The sequence below is a fragment of the Sparus aurata genome, chromosome 7, assembly GCF_900880675.1.
Source record: "Sparus aurata chromosome 7, fSpaAur1.1, whole genome shotgun sequence".
Taxonomy (NCBI): domain Eukaryota; kingdom Metazoa; phylum Chordata; class Actinopteri; order Spariformes; family Sparidae; genus Sparus; species Sparus aurata.
Window position 1 is genome coordinate 17,285,436 of NC_044193.1, and position 22,039 is coordinate 17,307,474.

At 40.9% G+C, this 22,039-nt stretch overlaps 2 protein-coding genes across 6 annotated transcripts in view; both read right to left on the reverse strand.

Annotated features, from left to right (window-relative positions):
* The window catches only part of fmnl3 (formin-like 3), a 38,795-nt gene extending 36,105 nt beyond the window's left edge, over positions 1–2,690 (reverse strand). For all 5 annotated transcript variants that reach the window (XM_030423858.1, XM_030423856.1, XM_030423857.1 and 2 more), the window contains exon 1: positions 2,133–2,690. In XM_030423858.1, coding sequence (XP_030279718.1) covers positions 2,133–2,246 — 114 coding nt within the window. In that variant the 5' untranslated portion in view covers positions 2,247–2,690. The remainder of the gene's footprint in view (positions 1–2,132) is intronic.
* A 320-nt stretch (positions 2,691–3,010) lies between these two features.
* esyt1a (extended synaptotagmin-like protein 1a) lies at positions 3,011–22,039 on the reverse strand. Its single transcript, XM_030422049.1, has 31 exons — positions 21,190–22,039; positions 19,788–19,829; positions 17,139–17,273; positions 16,828–16,901; positions 16,520–16,592; positions 16,341–16,430; positions 16,181–16,236; positions 14,155–14,275; positions 13,809–13,985; positions 12,729–12,811; positions 12,507–12,555; positions 12,155–12,244; positions 11,818–11,913; positions 11,660–11,731; positions 11,498–11,584; positions 11,112–11,261; positions 10,334–10,519; positions 10,067–10,243; positions 9,903–9,985; positions 9,744–9,792; positions 9,564–9,653; positions 7,997–8,092; positions 7,765–7,836; positions 7,579–7,665; positions 7,284–7,430; positions 5,660–5,787; positions 5,442–5,534; positions 5,214–5,345; positions 5,030–5,135; positions 4,864–4,913; positions 3,011–4,748 (listed from the first exon to the last, which is right to left on the reverse strand). Exons 1-31 carry the CDS (start codon positions 21,514–21,516, stop codon positions 4,721–4,723), a joined length of 3,246 nt encoding a protein of 1,081 aa, XP_030277909.1. The 5' UTR covers positions 21,517–22,039; the 3' UTR covers positions 3,011–4,720.

A 22,039-nucleotide genomic window follows, 5' to 3' on the forward strand; every position in this document is an offset into this window, starting at 1 on the left:
TCATAACACCAGTAGCTAGCCTACATCCCATCAGCTCTCCAGTCAGGGCCGGTTCACCAGTTTGATAAATGAAGCGATGTCACACACAGGTTTTTTATGAGGATGAAACCAAATAGATGTAATGTATTAATTTGCAACACTTTAGATGCGCTGGTGGGCAGGTTTTGTTAACTTCAGAGAGAGCTAGGCTAGTGGTTTCCACTAGTTTGGAGTCTTTATGCTACGCTAAGCTAAACCTCTGCTGGCTGTAGTCTATAGCCTTAACAGAAAGATATGAGATGACTGTTTTCTCATCTATCACTCTCAGAAAGAAAGCTGTAAGACTATTTCCCAAAATGTTGACCTGCTCCTTTGAAGGAGGCCCAGAAGAGGGGAAAAGAATTAATTAGCTGAGCTGGGTTTTTTTGGGTTCTTTCACAGTTGGAGTTTTTGATCAGTGGGACTTTCTGGTTTACAAGACCTGTGTTGTAGTCATCACTGAAAAGAAAACAAAACTACATGTTGAGAAAACAAAGACAAACACAACTATACTCCAACAGATTTTTGAAAATGGTCTCTAAATATCAAAACGATTGGCAGTGCAACAGATCAGGGTGGAGATTTGGGGACGTCACGCAAACTAAAATCTCTTATAAAGTTTGGCCCACAGTTCTGAAACTTTACACAGATCTTATCTGATAGAAAAATATCTGGTTATTTTCATACAGGTAGAGTTGAGCATGACCTTGTTAATCCTACTGAAAGATGACCAAGAAAGAAATAAACAAATGTGGATTTTTTTCTTCTTGTTTGAGCTGATGTTGTGTTTTAGCTCAATATTAAATTAACACATTTTTACAAACCAGATCATGTTGGCTTTCAAGTGAGTCGTCATGCATTTGGATTTGGATCTGCCAAAAGCCCAACAATTTGGGACACAACTCCCAAATTGGGAGCCACTGCTGTTGGCTACTTTGCCATTTACACCCACACAAAATTAGTTAAATACTTTATCAAAATCTTTAAAAAGCTGCATCTGTTATTATTGATAATTGATCTAAATTAATAAGATGGTCTATACATAACCAAAAGACCGTGAGAAATGCCTGTCAAATAATATATTTTATCCTCACATTGCAGGAGCCAGTGAATGCTTGGTATTTGTTTAAAATAAGACTTAAGTTATTAATAGATTATCAAAACAGCTACTTTTATCATTCGTTTTCTTTTTGTTGGCTGACTAACAGATCCATCAAGTGATCACTTTAACTCCAGCGGAGTCACTAGATTGCATATTTTCCAGCCCTGGAGATGACTGGCTGCAGTTCCCACTCCTTTTTGACTTTGTCATGAATAATAACAGCCTGACACAGAAGCGGAACTCCACATGACTGTTCCTGAAAGGACGAGCAAACGTGTAAAGTCCCCTGTCTTGTAAAAGAAATGTCCCCTTGACGCAGGGTGACAGTCACTCGGCTGGTCAAAGTGGGTGTTGACTGCGTGCTCATTATTACAAAGCGCTCAGACAGACAGACAGCTCAACTCCAAGCCTGATGTGGAGTGTGTGTGGAGGGGAGGGGAGGAGAGAGACTGATCGGGTGTGGGAGTTTTGGGGGAATTCAGAAAATGTTGTTTTCAGATGGTTCGCCTGCAGCGAGAGAAACGTTAAATAAACCAAATGCCACGATGTGCGCTCTGTCAAGGATTTACAGTAAAATGTCCTTCATTACAGGGGAGAAAAATCCACCCCCTCCTCGTCCTCCTCTTCCTCTCCACTCTCACCATGCTGTGCTCAGTTTGCTGAGTTGTCTGACTTTAGGGGAGACAAAAGAACCGCAGGAGAGGAGAGGAGAGAGGAGAGAGGAGGAGAGGAGGGGGACAGCAGGCAGAATGAGGGGCGGGACAGCAGCACAGGTCGGCTCATTTAGGAATATCAGCAGCTCGTAATGGACAAGACACATTCACTTTAATGTGACCAGTGCAAACAAAAGTGAAAAAAAACTATTTTGTTCCGGAAACAAACACTCCATTATTAGGGATGTTGATTCTGACTTCTTCATCTTTTTTTTTTAATTATTATTTGAAAGTCAGAACAGTTTATAATACACCAGATTTATAAAGTTTGTAGATTTCTGAGGTGATCATCAACTTACCAAAACAATGGCAAATTTCTCCTCCAGCTCAGTGGGGTCAGGCATGGGCACCTTCAGAGGCATGATGTGATGCTTCATCTCCGACTGGCCGTCCACACTTTCAATATTACCCATTTTCGACTAGATTGTATCCTCTACAGTCAGCTTGAAAACAATCCTTCGGCTTCTTTCAGTGATGATAGATCCACGTTTTGAAAATCTCCAAAGTACTCCAACAATAAATTAACGGGTTAATCCAAATGATCCACTCCTCCAAACCGAGATAAAAAGCTGACAGTGCAGAAGTCTCGTATTAATGTCCCAAAATGCCATTTACACTTACTCACGCGTCTAGGTTTACAGTGCGTCCCACTGTAGTCTCCCCTTCAAAAACTTACTTTTAAAAGTAACAATAAAAGTACATCTTCTTTCTCTTCCAGAGAATGTTTCCTAATTTTCCAGGACAATCCATAACTTACAAAAGTTAACTTTCAAAATGCCGACAACAGTTAGTTTTAGTTGCAACTCAACTTTCTTGGCTACGACGTGTTTCCATTCATTATTGTTGTGTGATCCTGATTAAAGCTCTTTGCTGATGCCTCCACTCAGAGGGCAGGTTTTCTTCTCTGGTCCCGCCCCCAGCTGGGGGAGGCGGTGCTTCTGTTGGCAAAATGACCTGTCAATCACATCACCTCCGATGCCCTGCCCCTCACATCTGTAGGCAGTGAGCCCACAGACAGCTGGACGGAAAAGTGAGTGTTTTTTTTTTTAGCGCTTTATCACCACCTAGAGGTAAGATGTGAGTATGATATCTTGTCATTACATTTTTGTTGTTTTTATTTCTTTTTTAGAATAGCCAAATACGTAAACTTCTACACACACAAAAGTCACAAAACTGATTTGATTCATGAGAGTGCAAACTTTAATCAACAACTTCAGCAGATATATGATGATATGTTTCAAATAAAGTCAAAGTTCAGCAGTTTTCTTCCTCAGTGTTTTCTTTCCTTTATCACAAATAAGCGTCCAAGTATTTGTGGTGAGGTGAAGCTGTCCCCCTGCTGACGTAAAATATTCAGTTGCGTCTGATAAGGTTATGACTAGGGCTGTCACCATGTTAGATTTTCGCTACATGATTATATTGGCCAAAATAATTTACAATAACGATATTATCGCGATATCTAACCACGAGTTTTCTGGGGAGGTTAGTGGGGAAACGATCATGGATACTTCCGGAGCATAGCCTGTAATAATCATATATTTTAATAACAGCGTTAGTAGTTTTCATTCGACAATTTTCATAGATGAATTACACACCATGTCATTTGCTGGCGGATTAGCGCCGTTACCATGGAACACGCCATTTCCGGTTAAATGACGGACGCACCGGAAGTCGCGCCGATAATTCGCGCAATGTATCATGGGGGCTACCAAAACACTGGAAAACATTGGAAAGCTAACTTTTCCATCTTCTCCTCTGTGATGATTTTGCACAGCAGTTGCAGTGACTCCTGAGGACCTTATTGGGATAGTAGCTAGCTGGCTAGTTATTCCATCTTGTTGTACTACTTCTCTTTTCCACTTTGTGGCAGCTGGCTACCAGCATTAAGGTGCAATACCCAAAAAGCCTGCACACAAAGAATCTGAAACATTGAAAGTGGCCTGAAATATTTAGAGGATATTGTCTTATGTGTATTACTAACACAATATAAGTATTTCATTTTTAAATATCATGGATAACATCAATATCACAGTATATCGCAACTCCCCTAGTCATACGTTTTTAGCTTGAAAAATAAACTTTAAACATGGCCGACAGCTTCAGCCTTTTTGCATTAAGCGCTACAAACATGCAAACACAAGGAAGCATGAAACACCAGCGATGTATTTTCAGTATCTACAAAGTTTTCTCTTCATAAAAGCACAGTGATTTAGACTCTGCTTACAGTATCATACCTCTGTTTTCAGTGGTAATATATGAGGGTCTAGGTTTGTAATACTTTGTTTTATAAAAGCAACTTTAAGAGAGCATTGGTTAAAACATATAAAACTTCATTTGGAACATAATTCATAAACACTGACAAATTGTGCACAGTTTTTGTAATACTTAAGGCAATATATATAAACGAAGTCATATCAGGATCTATTTGATTGTAAAAAATAAAATTTAAAGGAATCTCTTTGTGTTGGATGCTGTAAATCCATAAAACATTGTCATTCCTTTAGGATATTAATCACAGCATAAGCCCTTTTGTAAATAAAATTCAAAGAGGACTTGGTACATGCTTTTAAACAAATATAAACTTGGTAGGTTTTGCAACATAGTTGCATTATTATCAAATATCTATTCAGCCAAAATATTCTACTGAAGAATCTGTCCAGGACAGCATGGACTCAGCAGCACAGTTAACACTTTACGGATGATAAGCTGCATGTAAAGTTTCTTCTCATAAATACTGATGGACTGTGTTTTTGTGGATCAGATATGTCATAGATTTTTTCTTCAGTGAAGGTGGAAATTTTCATTTAAGCTGAATATACAAACACACACACAAATCACAGATCACAGAAGCAACACTTAATGTTAAATCGAACAAGCGTCGACTCTTCTAGTTGGTCTCTGCTACCAAATCGTACCTGGGGAAACAGAAAGGAAACAATTTGTTGTTTTCAACAATCATGACAAAATTAATATTTGAACATTCAACTCTAGTATTACACAATATTGTGTAGTTGCTCTTTAAATTATTACCATTGTGTGACACCAGCCTTGAGGTCAATTTGGTCCAGGTCCAGCTGCAACTGAGGGCAACAAGAAAAAAGTAAACGATTTCACATTTCTGTATCTCTTGTGTTTGGTCGTAACTCCTAGGTGTGATTCTTTTGGCAATAACTAAGGAGTGAGTGATGATATATACCTTGCCGATAAGCTCCCTCTCTCTGCTCATGAAGGAGACACTGTTCTTCACAGACAGGTCCAGTCTTCTCTGAATGGACTCCTCCAGGGAGAAATCAAAGTCAAACCTACAAAAAGAAACAGAAAGGTGGGTCAATTAACATCCTCCCACCCACCCTCTTCAGTGTCTCATTTGTTTGTCCTACCTCTCGTTGAATTCTGGGTTGAGGTCTCTCTTCTTGGTGGCGGTTCTCCTTTTGGTGGTGGCCTTCTTGTCGGGCAGCAGGATGAATGAAATGTATGGGTCTGCACCGTCCTTGGAGCAGGCTGCCAGGGCTCTGTGGGTGTAGAGCAATCACAGTTACCACATGTGCTGGCACAGAGGGCTCCAGGTCAGAAAAGGGATGGTAAAAAGGCAACGTGTTGGTAGAGACCTGCAGGAGTGAACAGTGATGAAAAGCCTGCTCTCCTCTGTTGAGTAGCCTATGGTGAGCTTCACCTGGCTGGCCGGGGCTCCGTTATCACCTCTGAGGACACAGTATAGAAAATTATATTATTTAAATACTTTGGCCAAAACAAACACAAACCAAAATTAAACTCGAAAACATTCCACTACACTGATAACGACTATCTTTACAGAGGAGTGACTCACAAGGAGAATGTATTTCGCTGTCTGAGGTCTAAATGGGAAGGAACCCATCTGGGAACGACTTCTTCTATGCCGCCTTCACCTGCGTCCCCTGGAGCTCCACGACACACCGCCAGCTGAGTGTCCAAGATCTGCAAGACATTCAAGGATAGAAATCATAGCTTAGCATGGCAGCACTGCTGCACAAGAATTTTTGACCTAATGTCGGAATTAGGTTGAAACTATACAGAGCTGATATACAGCAAGACTTCAGTACATTGTAATATTGGCTATACACAGTTAAATATACAGAAACCCTGATCTATTTTCTAAGTCTATACTAAATTGTTTTTGCTTCTGCATTTATGACTTATGAACAGATGAGAAAAAATGCTCTGCCAGGATAATCTTTCTTAGTTCCTTCCTTTTTGTTATGGCATGGTGAGGATGTTACGCGTTCACCCATGTATGTTTCACTGTTTGATGGTTGGTTGGTTGGTTTGTCCGCAGGATTACACAAAAACTACTGAACAGTTTTCCATGAAACTTGGACGGAGGATGGGTCTCAGCCCAGAATAGACACAATTAAAGTTTGGTGTGGATCCGCATAAAAGGATAGATCAGGGACATTTTTTCAAATTTATCTGTTAATCTCTCAGTGAATAAAGCATGGATGTTAATTAAAAAAAAGGCAAGTACAATTTGATGCAGATGCTGAATCTGGTGTGCTGAAATTGTTGTCAAGCGATTATGGGTGATTTAATATTAAGTGACTCAGGGCCATTGAGTTTGATATTGTAATTAGGCTTGATTGAATCAAAGCAGACTGTTGGGCCTTGACAGAGGTATTCATCTGTAAAACATTTTGGAGAAAATCTTTGTTGCGTAGTAAAAAAAATGTCCGGATCATTTTTTCAGGATTTATTGTTGTAATACTCATTTCTGCCACCTTGGCTGAAGTGCATCGCTACTACAAGTTCTACATCGTTAACTTCTTTTAAATCGCTTCTTAAACCCGTTTTTATAGATGATGTGGTCCTTTTATGTTTATTTTTACTCCAACTCTCTTGTGTTTATTATTTTTCTATTTGTTCTCTATTTTATTTGTTCCATTTCTTTTATTTCGCCTACTCTATTTTTTCCACTTGTAATATTTCACCAACTTTATTCATTTGTATCATTACCGCTGTTATTTCAACTATTTCATGCAAATCATTTTATCGTCCTTTGTATTTGTAATAATTTGTATTCTTGCTTTATTTTGTCAAAGCACTTTGTCAACTCTGTTTTTAAAAGTACTATACAAGTTATTATATTATTATTATTATTATTATTATTATTATTATTACATAATGCAAAAGCATTCATGTTTTTTTTTCATTCTAAACACAAGCTACATTTAAATAGATAACATTTAAATTCACCATTCACAAACATTTAATTATTGTTATTATTAATTTGTAATTATTTTCATTACTTTTTCATTACCACTTTCTTCAATTGTTGCCTTGAGGCCACTTTCCTTAAATGATAAAAGTAATTTTTTGTGTTGTGAATGATGAATGTAAGATGGGGGAGAATGATAAAACATTGCTCTGGGGCGTGTACTACTCTAAATTGGTAGCGTAGAGAGACATATCATCAGTACCTTGAGCGTGACCCTCAGTAGTATCTGGCTTTCTGGCAGCGCTCCATCCAGGTTGAGCCAGCGGTCCAGCACCAAGCCCGGCTCAACGAGCACCTCTCTGAGAGGAAGTGTCAAGGACCCAAGGGCCTGGCCCCAGCTGTGGGAGAGCTACACATAAACATAGATACACAAGCATTTTTCATTATTCTATTCACTTTTTCACATCCCATCAAACACTTTTCCCTTTAGTCATATCTGTATTTTATTAATTTAATCTTTAATCTGTGTAGTGTAAACAAAACTAAATAACTCTCACTTTCACTGTGAGTGTTTCATCTCTGGGGTCGCGAACCAAATAGTGAAAGGCTTCATCCCAACGAGGAGATGTGGAACGCTCACAAATCTTTGGAGAGAAAGAACCGGACAATTAAATGACTTTCAAACAGCTTGTTTCTTTTGTTGCATTCACAAGACTAAGACGTCTAAGACGTCACAATCCTACCTTGGTTCTGTGTGAAATACCCTTGAGGATAACGTCAGCCCCAACTTTCGGCTCCTTTCCACTCTTCTTCAGCTGAAATCGCATACAAAAAATACTGCAATTAAAAAACTGTTTCATACAGCACACTGGCAATGAAAGGAAAGATTGTACTTCTGCACTCTTTTAGTGTGAAGGAAAACACATCACAATAAACAAGATACAGCCCCCCGAGGACTCAGAGGTATGACCTCACCGGCAGGCCATGGGCACGCTCCACGTACACAAACAGCACAGCTGCTGACGGCACGACCTTGTTCTGGTACGACTGCTGGCTCTGGTACTGCAGGATCTGAAGAGAGAAATTGTATCACACAGAAAGAGAATATAAATTGAGAGTTTTGGTAATACTTTTGTGCAATAGGAAAGTGTGGTTGACATTTCCTTTGAAACACCAAAGATAAAGAACATAGATGAACTAATCTACACAAAGCATCTTCAACACTAATATCTAATATCTAATATCTCCTTCCTGCTGATTAAAAACTGTTTGTATCAGCCATGGCAACCAAACAAACATGCGAAAAAAACAAGGGCAACCAGACTCTCACAGTGCAAGAGGCAGCATTTCAAAGATGGGTTTGGATTGTTTTCAAGGTTGCTGTTCTGTTTTTCCTGTGCATACTGGCCATGAAGCACTCCCTCTGCTGCAGCTCAGCAAGGGAAACACAGTCCATGGAAAAACAAAATGGGAATGTCTTACCAAAAAGATTGTATTTTTGGAAGATATTAACTTGATTTAGTGAACTCTATTGAAGCCTGAAGCCTCAATTTGACTTTGGTTTAACTTTGAAATGCGCATTTTATTTCATAAAGTCATGACTGCGGCGAGGACGAGATCTGGCGGAAATCACTTTATGGCCAGAATAGACAGGAGGAATATTCCACTGAACAATAACACTTTTTACAAAATGTGAGAATAATAATATATTATTATATTGTGTTTTAAGACACTTCAGGGCCTTAAATATCCCCTTGTTCAAAAGACTCATTACACCAAATCCTCCAGCTGCACTACGTGGCTCCTCTGAGGCTAATAATTATCATATAATCTGATCTGGCTCATCGTGTCCTTCCTTTAGGAGGGAGATTCATAAGGTTTTGCAAAAATAGTGCTGGAAGCTGGAAGCTACTAGAAAGTGTCTTTAACAAGAAATACATTAACACAATTTGACATAATTTATTATAAAATTATGGAAAGTGGATCTCGTATTTAGCGTGTAAGTCCATGAATGGTCTAATGTGAATTCCCTTTTTTTTGTTTTTTAGGAATTTAGTATTATCAGGGTACACATCTACGATTCTTGTTCTACTGAGTAATTTAAGCTTTTATATTATGTACATTCATTTGTATACCTGTATCTTTTTTGCATTCATTTCTTTGTACTTATTTACTATTGTGTTACTTATTATTACTCAATTAATTATGATCCGTTTTTGCAGTTGTGACAGTGAGAGGGCAGAATCAAAGTGTTACATACATGTTTTACATCAAGATACAAGTTTTCAACACATAACATTGTTAGAATGTTATAAGTTTTGTAGTTCGCACCTACATTATGTCTGACAAATTTTTATTTAAGTCACTGGTGTGACACTCATAAACTGTAGAGGGTGCCAACTGCCAATTTCTACATAATGTTGCTTTAAAAAAGGCATTAACCGTCAGTGCTTCTAAGTTTTAATATAATTAGTACACTGTTGCCTGATATATCCATCTAGAAAGATGATAAAAAATAAAACAGGGACAGTAAATATCTTACCTGCTCAAGTCTGGGTAGGTCAGAGACTCGAGGCAGCCACTCCATGATCAGGTGAACTCGGCCTGACTTCACATCATTCAGAGTGTACCACTGTAATAAGAGTGGCACAGAAAAATGTGGGTTACAAAATAAATGTGAATATTATTTGCCAAATGATCTGTTCAACTATCTGTCACTAACCGTATCGATGAATTGTGCGCTGATGATATCTCGTAGGTTAAGCTTGAACCTGCAAAGACAAGACTCAATGAATATTTCATCCTCCTTTGCATTGACTGGTTTTCCTTAAAAGAAAAGCCTGTAAGAGCCAGATTTGTTGTTGAAGTTGACAGTTTTCACCTCCCGAGGAAGTCGTCCTGATCGATGTCCTTGTCAAACAACTCAAACTGGATCTCCTGACCAGGAAGCTGGGTCAAAATCACCTGTATCACAGAAAAAAACAACATCTAAGCCTCACAGTTTCAGCAGATGAGTAGAACTATGTACTTAACAACGGTCGATACCTCGTAGAGTTCATTCCAGGTGGGATTGAGGTTCTCTTTGATGGTGTGGCTCCGGTAAGTGATGCCAGCCACGCGGATCTTGACGTAGGGATCGCTCTTCCCCTTCACCATGCCCCCCATGAAGTTGTCCTTTGCTATCAGGCTTTGGGCCTCCACCAGGTGGATGCGCAGCACTCCCTGTGGACAGAACAAGGACAGTGCTCTCATAGTACGTGTGAGAGAGAGCTATGCGGTACTGCCGTTCCACACTTGGTAACTGCTTTTTACCTCAGTTGCAAACTCCGGGTCGGGCGTGGTGTGCTGAGGTCGTGTTGGTTGAGGTTGACCTAATCCACCAGGCCCCATGGGGTTCAGCTCTGATGTGATTCCCCCCTGACCGATCCCGGACCCGGAGGACCCTGAGGGCCGAGGAGACGGAGTTGTAGGAGTGGCATCTTCACTCAGCCACAAAACCTAAATGTCAAGCAGAACACCCTTTAATGCTTTTTCACACCATAAGAGAGAACATGCAGGCTTTCATGTCACTGCCTTTCTGTTTCTGTATTTATGAGGTTCTCACACGGATAGAAATATGAGGCTGACATGCTGAAGATCTTTGTGCGACGGTTACGTTCAGACATGTACATTGAAAATACTTTCTTTGTCCCTGGAGGGCAATGTAAAAGGCAGAAGATAATGTTAAGGAATTCATGTAGTCATTACAGTTGTGAAAATTTGTGGGTGCACAAGTAAGAATGCTTTTTAACCTTCCCTGTATTACATTCTTTAATCTCTTGTTTTTTTTTTATTCCCATGGATGACTAACACACACAAAGTCATGGTATGTTTAAATCTGAGATCTTTGAGGTTTTGAAGGGAAACTTGTGGGTGTGATACTACTGAAGCATGTGCCCGAGGCCACAGCTGTCCTTTGGGAGCTCCTAGGATTTCAAAGTTTTCCTTCCACACAGACCCTAGCTGGGACTCATCTTACTCATTTACTTCTCTCCTTCAACACATGAGTGCGCACAAAGAAAGAGTCCAAGTCTATGTGTGAAATACCGACCCTAAGCACAATCTTGATGTAGATGCGGCTGGCAGAACCAGAATTCTCCAGCTGGAACCACTGGTCCATGGTGAGGTCAGGCGTGGCCAGAACACGGATCAGAGGGATGGTCAGGCTGCCCAGAGACAGAGCACGGTCATCATCTTTAACCTGGTTGGACAACACAGTAGCAGAAGATGTAAAGTCAAGATAAATACAGCAGGAAAAGCAAATATCGTGAGGGGATAAGGGCCATAAACAGGTTAAAATCCAGAGAAGAGTATGTAGGAAAAATAATTAAAACCTGGAAAATGGAAAATCTATAAGGTATTCAGTGCATGTATTAACTTTGGACACCCTGGGAGTAAAATCACTGGTGTGTTTAATCGTTGCTGATAATGACTTACTTGAATGTCGATGTCTTGCTTGCGAGGATCCTGAATAAAGAAGGTAAAGGCATCTTCCCACACAGGGGCGTTGGTCCCATAGCAAGTCTGCAGAAAAGAACGGAAACCATTCATGATGCTCAGAGTTCGGCTTTAATGTACTAAGCAAAGTTTTATCCTTACCTTGCTCTCTTTAGTCGCGTCCTGAATAGAAATCTGCACCATCGGGCTCGGGTCCTTGTTGCCTTTTCTCATCTGCAATATATCAAATCCATCGATGTGTGTAACAGATGAAAATTTAATGCTTGTAACATCAGAGAGTCTTGTTCTGGTAATCTTACAGGCAGTGCGTGAGCTTGATCAAGATAGATGGCGAGGATGGCGGCAGATGGAGGATCGGCCGTCTTGCTGGTCAAGTTCTGGTTTGTCTGGATCACCTGACAGAGGGACAACCAAACAGAAGCAAGGAGCGCGTGAGCAGAGTGATCTGAAAGGTCCTGTAGACCTATTGAAAACAAGCTGATGAAGAATGTGTTATTGATCAACTGTGTGACTGTTTTATTGCATAACAATATCAAAATGATTCCTTCTCTTTGTCCACATCACTTCATCAAGCCCTGCTCCTGACTGGGCTAACGTGGATCCTTTGAACACCATTGGACCGTGCTGTGGACTCACCTCACTTAGTCTGTCAGCAGAGGACAGCAGAGAGAGCCACTCCAGCCGGAGGTGAACGCTGCCAGATGGGACGTCCCTCAGATTGAACCACTGTTTGCAAAAAACACACATTAAAACACACATTTTTCTCATCTGGCTGATTTCTTTGAGCCCGGATGAGCTGGCAGGATAGAAGAAAAAAATCAGAGCAGATCACGCGGAGGCACATGGGGCCTGCAGTGTCACATGCTAACAGGATTACTGAAGATATTTTCCAGAGCGAGACAATATAATAACTGAATTCTCATGCTTGCTGCAGTACAATAGTGACTCCAAAACCTCAAAAAGGCTAAACAGAAGCATCGCTACTTACATCGTCGACAACTCTGGCCTTCTTTACGATATCCAGATCCACCTTGACCCTGAAAGAGAGACAGATAAAGAGATAGAGAGGAAAATCATTTGAGGCATTAATCAAAGAGGTTAAGGCATTCAAATTTCAACAGAATCATGGCCCAATGTTGAAATAGCAGAGATGGAAATGACATGAGAAGCACATAGAGACCGAGTAAATGAATGAGAATGAATAAGCTACCTCCCCAGGAAGTCATCCTGGTCTGGGTCTTTGTCAAACACTTCCACTTCCAACTCCTGACCAGGTACTTCATGGACAATCACCTGACGCACACACGCACACACACACACACACACACACATAAATGGACAAATACGCAATACACACAACAAAGATACAAATATAGATACATCCACATTTGACAATAACACGTGCATGCAAACAGAATCACAACAGCAAGATCTTTTTTTCTGTTGTGCTAGGTAGATATTAAAGGAGAACTATTATGTCTCTTCTTTTGCTTCTACTGAGTGTGTTACAGAGGTTCATGTGCATGTAAAAGAATTTGAAAGTTAAAAAGCACAAAAGTCCGAACCAACAGGAGCTCTTCCCTCCCACGCCTGGTCAGTAGTCCTGCCTTTAATTCAGTGAATTTGTGACCTCACACTACGTCACAAAGTAACACATTTGCATAATTCCTGCGTTGCAAATGGTTGGGCTTGCAAAAATTGATTTAGCACAGCTGCTTTGTTGGTGTTAGCAGTGCTGGGTCAGGCGTGTGTGAGCTTGGGAGGGGAGTCAGTTTGAAACAGTAGCTCAAACAGAGTGTTTCAGACAGAGAGAGAACACAAAGCTGCAGTACTAGACTGTTTGAGAAAAATGATGTATTTTTTGAACATTTAAGCATGTCAACATATTCTAGTAGTATCCCAAAATTCCAATTATGAATCAGAAAATGAGCATAATATGTCTCCTTTAATTATTTAATATCTATTCAGTGTTTGGTTCTAATTTCATAAACAACAAGGAAGACGAATGCGTTCTTGAGCAAGCAGTTTTTGCAAGAACTGCTTATCTCAGAAACAGGGGCTTCCGGCCACCAGAGAAGTAGATCGAATCTTCACAACTGTTTATCTCTGCACCAGTGACATATTTACTACCAAACACTTCACCACACAGTCCCTACAAAGCAAGGACACCAACACCAAGCTATAACTTTTAGCGCACAAACTGTTGTGGAAGTGCAGCACTTGAATACAAAGTGGTATATCCGTGTTTCTCTCGGCTCAGTATATTTTCTGCCCTACCAGCTCTTCTCACCTCATACATCTCCCTCCACTGTGGGTTCAGGTTGCTGTCCACGTGATGAGAGGTGAAGATCTGGGTTCCTACACGCAGAACGGCGTACGGGTCTGACTTCCCGTCGATTAAACCTTTGATGACTGTATCCTTGGCAGTCAGGTCCTCGGCCTCCAGCAGGTGGATGCGCACCACTCCCTGGTATGTGCATGAAGTAAAACAAAGACGGTTAAAATATTAGCCAACGTGCGTCCGTGTCTTTCAATCGAATTTGCTTGAATTTGAATGTGTTTGCTTGCAGCTGAAACAGATTCAGTCTGTGTGGGTCCATGTTTTTCTCCAGGCCATTCATTATTGAGACAGTTACCCTTGGGAGAGGGGAGCGGAGCTGCGCAACGTGCAGGTCGGCCACCAGGGGAACAGTGAGACGGTTGGGGAGCACCAGGTGGGAGGCTATTGCATCCATTATCATAGTGTCCGACATGGCACTGCAAATGAATGCGAGGACGATGTTGGGGGGACACACGGGAGGGACACAGACAAACAGACAGAGGCTAGATACTACTGCGGACCATATGGACATGCATACATAACATGATATTCAGGTTCCCAGCGACAGAACCAAAACAAAGCACCCATTGGCTAAAGATGAGGACAGTCCTCTGTGAAATCATGTTGGCTAACGTTGTCTAAACGAGGAATACAATTAAAAAATAATGACAAGCTGTCATTGAAAGCATTGCCGGAGGGAACTGCTGTCACGTACACCTCTGACAATGCTTTAATTGTATTTTCACAGAAGCACATTATATAAGATCATAACACAGACAGCGTAGAATCAACCACCATAAAATTACACTAATATGGATGTTAAATATACCTGCATTGTTCCCATTTGTTTCCATTACCTATTTATCTTCATATTGTCTTTAATTGCACTGTAGCTAATTCTACATTGTCTGCAATCTGACCTTACATAATGGACCTTAAAAACTGCCTTGATATAAACAAATGAAGTCATAATAAACATTATGAATAAGTACATCGGTATAAAGTTTAACAAGATAAAGGATATGGCTGTCATTGTTCAATATTTTTCCTATTATCAACAAAAGTCATGAAAAGGACAAAACCAACAATGTGTTATTGTGCGTCATGTACATTTTTACAAAAGGAGTCATAAATATTTCATTATTAATCAAAAAGGCTAAGTTATTTCCCTAAACTGCTGGGCAATGTAGTTTTAAGCTGAAGTTACTCAAAGAGGAGTGAATAGTGTATTTGTTTTTTGTTTTTTAATGCAGATTAATACAGATTCAGTGCTTTATTGAGTTTCGAAGGGCTGTGTATGTGGGACTGAATGAACTACAGTGCCCTTGTTCATCTTAATGAAGGAAAATGTCATCCAGTGCAACAGCGTGACTCATTTTTGTGTTTTCAGTCATTTTTGGAGCTCAACAATGGAGCTCTGTGATACAAAGGAATAATCTTTATTAGGTTGGTTTCAGTCTTTTCATGCAGAATTTGTTTACAATAACAAAAATATAGGATGCCGCCAGGATTTGAGCGCACACATCTAACACTGAACAGAAAAACCTCTGTGGCTCTACTGGCTAGATAAAAGTGAACTATAATGAATGTATTAATACAATAATACAGTGTTGGCATTTATTGTTCTGCAAGCCACGGATATGTTCGCATTTGTATGCGTCATAGGCTGCTTACCATATTACTATTTCTACAAAACATTCATATTACGTTCACATTACATGTTTATGATATGACTTTGAAATTAGGAGGTGGAGGGGATGGTGGTGGACTTACAGGCGAGGAGGCTGCCAAGTCAGTGACCGCAGTTCCAGACTGCGTTTTTTAACATTTGTAAGCGTGACACCATTGGATGTTTGTAACAAGACCTCTGGACAGTTCGCAGCTGTGTTTGTGGCCACAAAAAAATGCATATTTTTGAGGAGAAGACGGGACATCTCTCGCCGTGTTTATGGCGACCAAACTGGGTATTTTAACCAAGTGGTTTTTGTGTCTTAACCCAACAAGACCAGAAGCGCAGTGGTGTTGCAACATAAAATAGAAAGTTGAACCTGAGGAAAGTTTCAACATATCAGTGGTATGCAGAAATGCATATTGCCAAAATGTATTATGCTAATTGGGTTGATACTCTGAAAATTATCCATAAATTGAAAAAATAAAAAAAAATGCATCCCCTAAACTCTTCTGCATATCTAAACTTCCTCAGCCTTGCCCTACTCTACTCTGCTCTACTCAAACAGGATCCTCATTAAAAAACAATTCAAAACAAACACCAGACAGACATAACAGATCAACACAGCCACTCCCTAAAACCAATCTACACACGGCTCTATCTTTTAACTCACTTCAGCCCGGGGATATCTAACAAGTTGGTCAGCCCGGTCCAGTTGATGTCCAGTTTCTATGACACAGATTAAAATAAAGACGTGTAAATTCATACAAGCAGTAACAATGCAGTGCAAAAGTGAGAGGTATCATTATGCGGTTCACTGGTGCGACACTCACAGGCCTGCGGATGAAGAACATTGTGATGGCTCCGACCAGCGGCATGTCTCCAATTAGCGGCTCGAGGATCACACGCAGCTTCCCATGGAGCTACAAACAGAAAATGGAATATTGTACAAACAGTCCAGACATCACACAGCCCAGGCCATTAACTATGACAATTAATTATGTTCTTATACCTGGACTCCTTTCACTCCGGCTTTGCAAAAGTACTTTTTGATCTCCACGTTAATTTCAACATCACCAGCGTAGCTGTAGGTACAGAGATGCAGTACATGTTTGACTAAGGGAAGCAGCTGGTACGAGTTATGACAGAGCTGTTTTCTGGTCTGTGTTAAGCAAACAAAGATCTGATGTAACAGACAAGAACAAACTCTACTCTAGTGTGGGACACTTTATTGTAACTTGGCAATATTTCACTGTCTGGCTTTCCTTTACACAAACAACGATTTGAAATAATGAAGAAGCAGAAGTTGTGATGCATTACCTCAGGTACAAGTCCAACATAACCTGTCTCTTATCGTGTTCTGTGTGAGCTTTTACGCCAACCACCTTCACAGCCTGTGAACACAACAGCTGCTGTTACACAAAAGCAAATAAGACTGAAAGAGACTTAATGATAGCACATGAGGAACGACACACATGAAGATTATCATCCGTCTTTATGCTCCGGATACCTGCCCTTCATAACCCGACTTACATACATATTACCCACATTAATACCCTGGGACCACTGTTTCTTGATCTTGGAACATTAACAGAATAAATTGTTGCTTTTATGACAAGCTGTTTGGATACCTTGTCTCCCAAGTTGACCTTGGTGAAGCTGAGGGTCTGCAGATGAATGCTGGAGGCTCGGATGGCAGGAGCGATGGTTTCCACCAGCAGCTTCTCCAGATACTGGCCAACAAAGGGCCAAGCCTGCTGCAGGATCTGCATGAGAGGACACACGGCCTTTCAATATTTTTTGTTTGCAGATTTGAAAATGGCAACGACGAGATCCGATGTTTAGTTACATATATGATACACGAGATGGTATAAAGTGATACATTAGTGACAGTAATGTAATGTAACACCAAAACACACACGCTTCACAATGCCATGGCCACACACTGTTTGCCTTGTGGTTAAAAGGCTTTCCAGAGAAGGTTTAGCAACACCTGACAAAAAGTGAACAAAAGCAAAGCCACCAATAATTCAGCAAGAGGAAGAATAAAGTAATTAAATGCCTGCCAGTTGTTCGCCATTCTGGAGAGCATTAAAGCGGAAATACAGAAAGTGCCCAAATGATGAATTCATTCATATTAACTACAAGTGTAATATACTGATAGCTTTAACCAACTATGTATATTCAGATGTCTACTTGCAGCAGGACGGATTACCGAAATCTTCTTCAAATGCGGAGGATAGCAACACGCCAGCGAGCGATCAAACAACTACAACAAGCAGAAACTAAATGCCAACTACGTACTTCCAGTGGCATGATGATATCACTATGGCTGAACCTTAAGGTTGAAAAACCATTTCACGATTAATATGACAGATGTTACAATTGCGATGTTGATTGACAAATAGTGGTAATGATCATTTTTGCAGTCTATACTAAAAAAACATGTTTTCTTACATGTGGAGAAATAGAATTGTTGATCAGGGCATCTCTGCGGCACAACAGTACTCATGCCGTTGTCACACATTTTACCGTAATCTTATAAAATGCAGTGTCTTGTGATTTGGACATTGACTTGGCCATGTTGGGATTTTGATTATGCTTCAATTATACATGCAGCCCTTAAGACAATTCAACATTAATTATCTCAGCATGACCAACACACTTCAGAACGTGGGTCATATGAATAAAAATAGTGCCATTGCTACAATATTATGTGTAATCTAGTATAGTTAGTGCACAGTAAATAATTTGACGTTTGTCTGCAGGAAATAATAGAACTCAACATATATGGAAAGTAAAGCTTCCAAAAATAAGCTTTGTATTTTGACAATGATTTGTACCCAAATTGCTCAACTATTTACAGGAACTTTCCTATGAAATCGTGAGGAAATAATCCTGAAATTGTGAATCCATAAAAAATAAAGTCAGTGTAGCAAAATGTCCCTCACATACTAGTTTGATTCGATTCTATGTGATCAGCATATCTGTGTTAGCACTCCACACAGCCTCACACTGGTGTCAGCTTCAGCATCTCAGTGTGAGTGTGTAAGAGCGAGGCGCGACCTGATCCTCTGACCTCCAAACTGAGGCTGGTGATGCTAACAGGCTACAGCTGCAGGAGGGTCTCCTTTGCGTTATTTACGAGGCAGTTATAAATGTGCAGTTAAGAATGATGCATGCAATAAAAGTGCAACCCCTCACAGGATCATCGACTCGCATTGCTTACAATAGCTCATTTTCCATGCAGACACAGATGCCTACATGTTGTCATGACATGATAAAAGGTGAGAACATTTCAGGGCTGCTGCATGTTTGTTTGTGGCCGCAGTGTGAGCAGAGATCACATGTCAGGAAGCCTGGTGGAGAGACGTGGGCTGGTGAAAGATGAGGCCAGCAAATTGCCATCCCACAATCTGGGCTTCTGTCGAGTTCATTACATTTTTCTCTCCAGAAGGGCGTTTTGTATTATTAGTATTCATCTCCACACTTTCCTTGAGCCGATGCGAGGTTACTATACTGACAGAGACAAAGAGTCCTGCGATATGATCTGAGCCGCCCTCCCTGCCTCTTAATTACACCAGCAGATAATCGGCTCTGATGGAGCGACTGCTGCACAGGGAGCTGGGTCACTAAAAGTGCACACAAGTGCACTTTATCTTCATATCAAATGTGAGGCATCGGAGCTGCTGGAGGAGTCACTCAAGGGAAACACGAACACTTTATCATCAAATCATTGTTGCTTCCTTCACATGGCTTAAAGTTCAGCTGCATAAAACAGAGCAGTAAATGAGCTGCATGTCGAAACTGATGACTCTTTAAAAATGATGAGTTCCTAATGCAGAAATACACATCCGCACATTACTGTTGGGCAACATATCAGTATTATATTGTTATTGTGATATGACACTGTATATCGTCTTAGATTTTGGACATCATTATATCACAATATGGCATAAGTGTTGTCTTCTCCTGGTTTTAAAAGGCTGCTTTACAGGAACATGATATAATTTTCTGAACTTACCAAACTGTTCTACTTGTTCTAACACTTATCTTTACCCACTTAGTCATTATATCGACAAAACTGGTAATTTCTTTTAAAGAAATATCTTAGTGTGTTAATATTTTGTGAAACGATGATAGTCATCCCTACAATACTGTCAAAAAAAAAAATCAATCTTGAGGTCATTTGGCCAAACGTACTGCGACATGATTTTGATGCTGTCTCTGTAGTATTTTACAAACGCATGAATGCAAAACCAGATAGGAAAACGACATACCTTATTCAGCCACTCCACTTTTTCCACATCTGGAAAGTTGACCTGTGGACAAGTAATATTGGTCAGGCATGAGCTCAAATACAACACAGCAGTGCAAAATGACCTCCAGCTCTGAGCAGAGAAGTAAAAAAAATTACAAAGAAGCTTATTTTAGTAACATTTCTCTGAGCATGTGGAACAGGCAAAAGTGGTAGTTGTAACGCACTTTTGAGACCATGCTTAGTTTTACATCAGAAGAGGACGTATTTCTACTTAATCAAACCATTTTGAAACTTTTTTAAGCTAATATGGTTCCTACCAAACATTCAGGGGACATCAGCCTTTCTTCCAAACCACAGAGACAGAGCCAGTACAACAAGCATACAAATCCTAATGGGTGACTAATGCATCATTCGCAATGACTTAATGCATGAATTAATCCAAGGATGTATAATGAATTCCCGTTGCTCACCACTCACACACATAGTAGATAATCAGTTAATGAATGTAAATTCACCGCTACTTCATGCACTCCTTTTTATGCGGTGCCATGAAATCAAAGTATTACGTAGCTAAATCGAATCAATTTGATCTATGATGCGAGAATTAATCATAAGAAGTCACAGTAACTTGATTATCTTGAGCAACAGGAATTCACCTCTCATCCTGCATTCATACATGCTTCAAATAGTCACGAGTCATTACTTTAGTGTGTGATTTGTACCCTTATTATGAAGAGTTACCATTAAGTCCATCTGCACACACACACACACACACACACATACACGCGTGTACACAAATAGTTAATTCTCTCGCTCTCTATCCAGATATGGTGGTCCTGGTGACCGCCTCTGCTCTGCTCTGAAGGATGTTTAACAGTCATCAGTTTTTTGAAGCCAGATAAGGTCAGTGGAAGCTCTACTGTGGTGAAACAGGAAGGGGAAACACACATATGGAGAATTACTAATTTTGCTAGATGTTTCTTTCAGTATACACATGGATTCAACGATCTAGTGTAAGCTGTCCTTCATATTCCTGACATTCTTTCCTCTGCAAAGAGCTCATCTGGCATGTTAACTCACAGGCCTCTGTGTGGCAGCAGTTCAGACTAATTCCCCAGGCACTGCACAGGAGGAATGTCTAAATATGGGGCTGGTCGGGGACAGCAGGAAAATACTGAGCAGAAAGGAGAGTCATGCACATAATACGAGGATTTGCACGGAGCAATCTCCCCGTTCTTTTGTGCGTAATTGCGTTCATTTTGAGAAGTCTGGAGGCTCAAAACAAAAGACTGTGATGAGTGAAATTGCGTGTAACGAGCATATGACAGGGATGTGGCTGAGATGCAGCTCGAGTTCAGCCTGACAGATGTTGCAGATGTGACAGGTGATAACAAGCTGCAGAGAAGGGGGCCACTTCTTACCCAGGGAGGCAGGTCCCTTTTGGTCCTGAAGACGTTTTCGGTGGTGAATTTCCTCTCGTTCTCCAGGAGGTACATGGCAGACTTGAGCCTCATCACTTTCTCCAGCCGGCTGTGTTTCCATCCCATGTAGATCATCAGACCGAACAGGACTACGCTGATACTGAAGCCGTAATACCCGGCCAGGTACACAGGTAGAAGGGCGCCCAGGCATTTCCCAAACGACCACAGCACGCTGACTGCGCGTTCGCCGGGGGGGTTGCTCGGTAAGGCCGGGGCAGGGACCGTCGTGCCTCTGCCCATGCCAGGCTCTGCATCCGCGGCTGGCATCGCAAGATCCGTTTCACTTCACTGGCTCGACTTGGCCTCTCGATCGCCCTCACTGAAGCTTTACCACCGCCGTGTGACAGAAACCATCCAGAAATCGGCGGAAAAAACTGCGGGTTTCGCTCGGTTAGATCATGATCACGGCTCCTCTCCCTCCTCTTCAGTTCCGCAGGGCACCGAAAAGAGTCTATTCCGTGTTTCATTGACGTGTGAGGCAGCTTCTCTGCCACAGCAGGGCAGGCAGAGAGACCAGGACCTGTGAGGGCGGGCTCTGCTTCAAGCCCTCCTTCACATGAAACCCAGTAGAAACACAAAACCCAGAATTAACTTGGCGCGTCACGCACTGGCTGACTCGGGCGGAGCGAATTGCGGCCGATGTGCAAAAGTGACTGACTGTTTATTTAAGACGCGTTTTTGTTTTTTTTAATTTCGGAATTAAATCATCAGCACCGTGTCAGCTAATGGACCCGCTACGCCCACTGTCACGGTGCACAAGCCGCTCAACCCGTTATCTCTTTTTACATAA

Excerpts from the sequence above, each read along its gene's own strand:
- esyt1a (XM_030422049.1), bottom strand. The coding sequence starts at position 21,516 with ATGCCAGCCGCGGATGCAGAGCCTGGCATGGGCAGAGGCACGACGGTC. Across the intron at positions 9,986-10,066 it reads CCTGGAATGAACTCTACGAG|GTGATTTTGACCCAGCTTCC; the intron begins GTATCGACCGTT and ends TCTGTGATACAG. Across the intron at positions 8,093-9,563 it reads ACCTACCCAGACTTGAGCAG|ATCCTGCAGTACCAGAGCCA; the intron begins GTAAGATATTTA and ends TTCTCTCTTCAG.